General features: G+C 58.1%; 1 protein-coding gene across 1 annotated transcript in view; it reads right to left on the reverse strand.

Annotated features, from left to right (window-relative positions):
* Positions 1–7502, reverse strand: part of AP3B2 (adaptor related protein complex 3 subunit beta 2) — an 11520-nt gene extending 4018 nt beyond the window's left edge. Inside the window, exons 1-18 of the mRNA XM_031061033.1 lie at positions 5663–7502; positions 5018–5093; positions 4837–4911; positions 4631–4726; positions 4384–4544; positions 3785–3851; positions 3053–3235; positions 2769–2945; positions 2437–2534; positions 2106–2160; positions 1956–2027; positions 1743–1805; positions 1393–1525; positions 1201–1310; positions 951–1127; positions 680–866; positions 461–579; positions 130–241 (exon numbers count right to left, since the gene is read on the reverse strand). Coding sequence (XP_030916893.1) covers positions 130–241; positions 461–579; positions 680–866; positions 951–1127; positions 1201–1310; positions 1393–1525; positions 1743–1805; positions 1956–2027; positions 2106–2160; positions 2437–2534; positions 2769–2945; positions 3053–3235; positions 3785–3851; positions 4384–4544; positions 4631–4726; positions 4837–4911; positions 5018–5093; positions 5663–5889 — 2188 coding nt within the window. The 5' untranslated portion in view covers positions 5890–7502. The remainder of the gene's footprint in view (positions 1–129; positions 242–460; positions 580–679; positions 867–950; positions 1128–1200; positions 1311–1392; positions 1526–1742; positions 1806–1955; positions 2028–2105; positions 2161–2436; positions 2535–2768; positions 2946–3052; positions 3236–3784; positions 3852–4383; positions 4545–4630; positions 4727–4836; positions 4912–5017; positions 5094–5662) is intronic.
* Positions 7503–7818: the final 316 nt, after the last annotated feature.

Genomic DNA, 7818 nt, shown 5'->3' on the forward strand with positions numbered 1-7818 from the left:
TCCTGCCATGTCTCTCCCATGATGAGGTGTCTCCACTGTCATGTCCCCTGTCCAATGCCCCACCATTGTGGCACCTGCCTGATGGCCACAGTGACCACTGCCCAATATCTCATGCCCTCAGGTCCTCACCACTGTCTGCCGACTCTGTGGGCCCTGACTCGCCCTCTGAGTCAGAGTAGAAAGGCTTCTCCACCTTCTCCTTCCTCTTCTCCCGGCTGGTGCACTTGGTCCACTCAGGAACCTGTTGGCACAGGGTTGATGGAGCAGAGCCATCCCCATGACTGGGGGATCCAAACACCCACCCTTGTCCCCCACATCCCCAAGCAGATGTGTGAGCACTAGAGAGGGAACAAGGGCAGGTGAGCAGTACCTAGGCACCTTCTGGGGCTCTTCCAAGACCTTGAGTCAGTGTGCCCACCTTGGCCCCTCCTTCCCCATGCACGCGAGGTGCTCCACACACCTCCACATTCCTCACAGAGGGGTCAGGGGCCTCATCTGGCCAGTCAGGCAGCTCCTGGTAGCCCACAGCCTTAGCGTTGAGCAGATGGGACAGGGAGCCCAGTTGGAAATGGTCCCGATCTACAACGAGGTGAAAGGAGGCAGCTCAGGGAGAGCCATGCAGCATTGTGGTGACAGCTTGTGCCCCATGTCCCAATGCCCTGTGACCAGGGATGGGTACCTTTGAAAGAAGATTCCAAGATGGGAGCCGGTTTTTGGGCCAGGAAGAGTTTCTTGGCATACTTATTGAGGGCCCCGCTCTTCTCAGTGGGCACGATGAGCTGGCGGATGAAGCGAGCCCGGTCGCGGATGTCATAATTCTGGTCGTACTTGGCCAAGTTGAGGACGTACTGGGTCAGCAGCTTGCTCTGCAGCAGAGAACATGCTCAGGGCTGGCCTCTCCCTCCCTGGCAGGGAAACTGAGGCCCACCCTAGGATCACATCCCCGGTACCTGCTTGGAGTTGGTCAGGTAGAGCTTAGCTGCCAGATTGATGACCTGCAGCTTGACAATGTCCTCCTCATTGGTGAAGGACTTGGCCATCTTGCGCAGCACATCAGGTGCGATCTTGGGCACGTGCTCGCAGTACTCACCGATGAGCCACAAGATGCTGGCCCGCGCCATTGGCACCTGTGAAATGCCCCCAGACATGTGGCACTGCTGCCATCCCCTGCTCCTGTGGGTCAGCAACACCCCAACCAACCTGGATGTTGTCAGTGAGCTTGGCCATGTGCTTGATGATCTCGCTGTGCTGGGCCGGCTGCATCTGCAGCAGCTTTTTGATGACCACCACGGATTCGGCCACCACCAGCTCTGCGGGCAGAGACCCAGCCTCAGTTGGGTCCTGCCCTGAGAGCGATGGAGCTCCCATTTCACCCCTGCTGTGTGTACTCACCATCCCTGTTGGAGAGGAGCTGGACCAGGCCATTGAGGCAGGTGTCCCGCACCTTCCCGATGTTGGTGGCACAGCGCCCGATGGCTTGGATGGTGGCCGCCACAAAGTCCTTGTCCATGCTGCGGATGTAGGTCTGCACATGAAGGGCACACATGACATGTCACCCATGTACCAGTGCTGGACATCCCCCCTGGCAGTGGTCACACATTGGGGCCCTTTGGAACCGCTGATGGGGTTGGCATGGCCTCAGCCCACTCCTCCTGGAGGGGTTCTCCTCTGCCCCCTCCATGGTGGTGATTTGGCACCAAGAGCCATGCCAGGGTGGCAGCCTCAGTATGGGCATGGCATACCTGGAACTCTCTCAGGATGGTGGAGATGTTGGTCTCGTTGGCCAGGTTGGTGAGGACCTCCAGCTGTGGAAACGAGGAAGAGATGAACAGCACAGGGGCATGGTGACGGGGCACCATTGATGTTCTCCTGTCCCCGGGGCATGAGGACAGCTGACCCAAAGAAAGGGCTCCATGAAGCCCCAAACCCACTCCTGACAGATGTTTCCAGCTCACCTTGAGGATCTTGATCTGTGTGGGGTCCGTGGAGCGGATGTAGAAACTTTTCAGATAGGGCTCAAACATCCCCTGCACGTACAGCCAGAGACATTAGTGTCATCTCTGGGTCAACAGGGCAACTCCTCCCACACCAAGTGTGAGACTCACCCGCCGCTTGATGGACATGGTGGCCACATTCTGTAGCACAACATACTGCACCTCACTGTGGGGACAAAGAGGGGACATGATCGCTGGGGCAAGGGTCGAACACCCTCAGCAAGTCCCTGTGAATATGGGCCAGGACCCACCACCAGCCTGGTGCCACCAAGATGCTGTCACCCCATGTCTGGACTGGACCAGCCCAAAAAGGCCTCCAACCTGATGTCCCTCAAGGGATGGGCTTTTTGGGGGTCTCTCAAAAAGGGTCTTGGAGCTCCCCATGGGTTCCAACAACTGGGGTGGAGGGGCAGGACACCACCACAACCAAGGTGCCACAGACCTGTGACTCCGCAGGAGCCGTACCAGTGCCTTGGCAATGACTCCAACCTCTGCCTTGGGTGCCAGGTGGAAGTAGAGCTGTGCCACGGCCATCACCACCTATGGACACACACCCAAGTGTCACATGGTGGGAATGGGGGGCACCCTGAGGAATGGCCACGTCCCCCAGTCCCACTCTCAGCACTTGGGGATAGCCTGACCCTGAGGACACCCATTTCTGGGTGTCCCTCAAGCATCCCAGTGAGTTCTAGACTGTGGGGACATCATAAGCCCAGCCAGATGGACACCACCAGTGGCCCTGGGGAAGGAGCAGGGTGGGAGTGAGGGTCTCACTGCGGCGTTGCGGCTCTGCAGCAGGGGCTTGGTGTTGCGCAGGAGGAGGCGGTGGTCGGGGTCCATGACGTAGGGCTTGCGCTTGGCCAGCGAGGCTGCCTCTGCCTTGGCGTCCTTGGCGTCCTCCTCCTCAGAGCCATAGAAAGCCTTCTCAGTGTTCTCCTCCAGCAAGGACTCCTGCTGGCAGGTGGGACCCTTTTCATTCCCAAGAACACTCCCCCTTCACCCCACCTCCCTAGGGGCTCCCAGGACATCCCAAGGCTCCCAGGGCATTCTGAACTCACGTTCTGGTTGGGGCTGAGGAACTGGGTGCGGGCGTAGCGGGTCAGCATGTTGATGATGACCACCTGCCCCCACTCCTCCACATCGATGAGCAGGTTGCAGAGCTTGCGGTAGTTCTTGTGGATGAGGTCTATGCGCTCTGGGCAAACCTCCTCGAATGCCATCACCACGCTGCCAGCCACCAGCTGCAGAGGGAAAGCCCAGGGTGACTTACTGGAGTGGTGGGTTCATGAACAAGATGTTGGTTTGGTGGGGATGGTGGCATCTCCATAAGGGTGCTGGTTTGGTGGGCAACCCTTCCTTGCAGGGATGCCAGCTCAGTGGAGTTGGTGAATTCCCATGAGGCTGTTGGCCCAGTAGGGAAGCAGCGATCCCACAAGGATGCATCCCTCTCCAGGTCTGGCTTCATCCCCACAAGGACACTAATTTGGTGGGGACATCTGCATTCCTGTGAGGATGCTGGATCAGTGGGGACAGTGGCATCCTTATGAGGATTCTGTCTTACTAGGGACAGTGACATTCCCCCAAAGATGTTGGCTTGGGAGATGGCTGCATCCCTTCATGGATGCTGGATCAGTGAGGGCAATGGCATCCCATGAGGATGCCAGCCCTGTGGGGATGGCTGCATCCCTGAGATGACACCAATTTGGTGGGAACACCTCCATCCCCATGAGGGCACAAGGCCAGTGATGTTCCCAGATTTAGAGGTGGGGGAGACACAGAATCCTGCTCACTGTGGTTTTGTCGGCCAGCAGCTTCTCGATCACTTCGATGAGCTGGTCCTTCTGGTCTGAGTCAAGGCTGTGAGGGAGAAGCAGGGCAGATGATGCTGGACGAAACTCCTCCCCATCCCTGCCCGTACCAAGCAGCCAAGACCCTTATTGATGTTGCGTACAGGTAAAGATATTATAAAAGAAAGGCCTTATAAAATATGGTTTAGGCCCTATTACTCTAGCTAAGCTAGCAGTTAACCTGTAACTTCCTATGTGAAAAATCACAAGAGTGAAAGCAGTTAGCATAACAAGCTATTCTAGTAAGAAAACTGTTTGCACCTGTAATAAACAAGAAATCTCTCCCATGGGAACCAGTGAACAAAATATGTAAACTAACCAAAAATGGAGAGATGTACACCCTAGCCATTTACTGACTAATAAACTGAGTGTCAGTGTATTGTTAACCAATTAGGTCTAACACAGTGCCTTCTGATATTTCCTATAAATATCAGCTTTGTGACTAAAGAATTGGCTTTTCTGCATGAAGAAACTGAGTCCTGGCTGCTTTATCACAACAACTGGTGCACCTTACATTCAGCAGCTGATCCCCTCCCCGTTACCTGTACAGCTTGGGGATGGCATGGGCGGCTGTCTTGCGCACGTAGGGGGACATGTCGGAGGCGGCCTCCTTGATGGCCAGCATCATGATGGGCACGATGATGGGCACACGGATGCTGGACAGGACCCGCAGGGCACTGGCACGGATCAGCTGGTTGGGGTCCTGTGGGGACATGTGGGAGGCTGCAGTGCAGTTGTGGGAGGCTCAGTGCTCCTCCAGACCTCCCCTGGGTCCTCAGACCAGCCCACCTTGAGTCCTCGCTGGAAGGTGGAGATGGAGAGCAGGGCCAGATCCTGCTGCTCCTCTGCATAGCGCACCAGGTACACGTACACCAGCTTCTTCACCTGCAGGGTGAAGGTGTCACCTCAGAACCCCCAAACTCCAGCCAATCCCCAAAAACAGAGAAAGTGCCAGACCCTGGGATGCTGCCAGGGCCACCCAAGATCTTCCTCACCTCAATGTTCTTGCAGGCAACGTTTTTCACCACAGCTGGGAAGAGATCGGAGGCGTTTTTACCACGGGCAATCATCTAGAGGGAAAAGAAGTGGTGTGACACTGGGCACTTGGGCAGGGGCTGGTACAGCATGAGACAGCTCGGCACCAGCAGTGTCCCCACCAGTGACAACAACACCCACCGCCACAATCCTCTTCATGGCCTCCAGCTTGAGTGAATCCTTGTTGCTGTCGAGCATCTCCTTGAGGTCATCATGCCTGAACCACACCAGGGGGAAAAAAATCCCATTTTCACATTTTTACCTGTTTTTAGTCTTTTTTTTTTCTGCTCCCAGCCTTCCATCAGGCTGGCAATCCAGCCCTTCATCATGAAATATTTATGGGGACAGGAGTTGGGTTACAGCAAGGTGAAAGAGGAACCGGAGGGACTGGCATGGTGCGAGCACCCAGTGCCATCCTCATCCCAGGCACTGGGACAAGAACCCCGTCCCATCCTGGCTGTGGTTGTCACCCTAAACCACAGGTGCCCATCACCAGCTCCATCCCGTCTTGGCTGGGTATCCCTTGTCCCCTCATGGACATAGTGGCATGGATGTGCCAGCACATCCCGATGCAAAGTCCTTCCCTGGTCCCCTCCCTGGACTGGGAAAATGCCACCAGCCTTTTGTAAAGTTGTGACCACTGTCCTCTTTTCTAAGGGACACTGGTCACCCCCTAAACTGAGGGCACCTGCAAGGCTGCATCTGAGGGTGACACCCATGGGACGATGCTCGTCCAGAGCCACCATCACCAGAGGGTCCTGGGGGCGCTCCCTGGGGGAGTCTTACCGCGGCGGTGGCCCGGTGCCAGTGTCCCCTGCAGGCTTGGTGCCGGCGAGTGGCCGCAGCTCATCGGCTCGCAGGGCGCTGTAGCAGGTGGCTTGTCCAGCCTCGGGGGCCAGCACCGGGCTTGTCACCTCCTCGGCCACACCAGCACCCTCTGGTGTTTTCGGCCAGCCAGCCGGCCCCACCGGCAGCTGCCGCAGCAGCTTCTGCACTGGCGGCAAGGACATCATGGCTTTGACAGGCGGTAGTGGCCCTGGGGATGGTGACAGGGCTGTGGCCCCGCTCCTCTGCCCAGCACAGTGGGCTGAAACCTGATGCCGTGGTTGGGGTTGGGTTGCAGCCTAGATCAGGACGCAGCTCCCAGTGGGTGAGGCCAGCTTGGGATGTCACGTCCAAAGTGACATCTGACCTGCAGCTGGGACCTGGGGACATTGCAGGGAGCTCCTTCTCCAGTGCTGAGTGGCTCAATCCTGGACAGGGAACGCACATCATGGTGGGACACTCTGCCTGGGTGGTAGGGTGGCAGGATGGGGCACCTGTGGGTGTCCGACCTGGGAGGTGGGGGTCACACTTGGTGCATTTGTCTTGTCCCATGTTCCATGGATGCCACAGATGGCTCACAGGACTGGTGACAGACCTGGTGTGGCTCTGGCAAAGAGCAGCATGCAGATTATAGTGACACTGGGTATGGGGGACACTGTGGGTGTGAGGGACACTGCCAGGAGGTCAGGGGTAAGGGGACAGTGCCAGGAGGGCAGTGACATTGCCAGAGTGGGAGGCACTCATGGCAGATCACTGAGGTAACCTGGACAGATGGGGAGACACAGCCAGGGTGTCAGGGCTGGGGGATGCTTCCAGAGTGGGGGACACTGCCAGTGGGGGTCAGGGGACACTGGCAGACATGGGAGCAGGGAGTATTTCCAGGCTGGGAGACATTGCCAAGGGGGGATCAGAGAGGGGGAGACTTGGACAAACTGGGGGACACTGCCAGGGGCCTGTGGGAGGGACAAACACTCTAAGATGGGGACACTGCCAGTGGGTTGTGGATAGAGGGCACTGCCAGACTGGAGGGCACTGCCAGTGGATCAGGACTGGGGGAAATTGTCATACTGGGGGACACAGCCAGGGGTAGAGAGTGTTACACTGCAAGGGACACTACCAAGGGGTCAGGAAAGGGGGGCACACCATGAGATGGGGATACTGCTGGAAGGTCATGGATGGAGGGCACATCCAGAGTGGGGGACAGTGCTAGGGGCTCAGGACTGGCTGGACACTGCCATACTGGGGGACATTGCCAGAGTATCAGGGGGAAGGGGAGACCCAGTGAGATGGGGACACTGCCAGCAGATCACAGATCAGGGACACATCCAGAATGGGGGACACTCTGCAGCATTAGGGAGGAATACAGAGAGAGAGGGGACATTCCCAAACAGGGGACATTGACAAGAGGTCAGGATGGGGTACACATTCAAAGTGGGGGACACTGTCCGGGAATCGGGACAGGAGAGACACTGTCATATGGGGGGATACCACCAGAGGGGCAGGGATGAGGAGACCCTGCTGGACCGGGGGACACAGCCAGGGTAGAGAGCTTGATGCTGGCAGACGGTGATTCAGTGCTTTCCTGCTGGGGCAGCAGGGAGGTGGGGACAGTGCCAGAGTGGGGGACACTGACACGGTAGGGAGGGCCAAGAGATATTCCTGCAGCTCCAGGAGCACAGCCCCCATTCCTCTTCACCCCTGCCCCCCGCAGGAGCCTGTCCCACGGCAGGGTGACATTCCCCAGCATCCCCCCCATGCTGGGAACCTGGATGCGGTGGGGGGGTGTGAGCTCACGAGAGCCACAGGAGCCAGGAGATCCCGTGGTGGGAACACCGTGCCCGGGACGCCCCAGCCCGAGGGTGGGAGGGAGGTTCAAGGGGGATCCCCGCACATCTCCCCCAGCCACACCATCTCCAAAATCCCGCCGCGTTCCCACCCTCTCCGGCCTTTGCAACCTGCAATGACGGTGGCGGCGACGTGACCGCATTCCCTGCCCCTTCCCTGTCCCCGTCCTCATCCTTATCCCTATCCACATCCCCATCCTCATCCCCGTCCCCGTCCCTGTCCCCGTCCCCACGTCGGGGGCCGCTCCAGCCCCGGCTCGGGTACCACATCCC

This window comes from Geospiza fortis, unplaced genomic scaffold, assembly GCF_000277835.1.
Source record: "Geospiza fortis unplaced genomic scaffold, GeoFor_1.0 scaffold317, whole genome shotgun sequence".
Lineage (NCBI taxonomy): Eukaryota > Metazoa > Chordata > Aves > Passeriformes > Thraupidae > Geospiza > Geospiza fortis.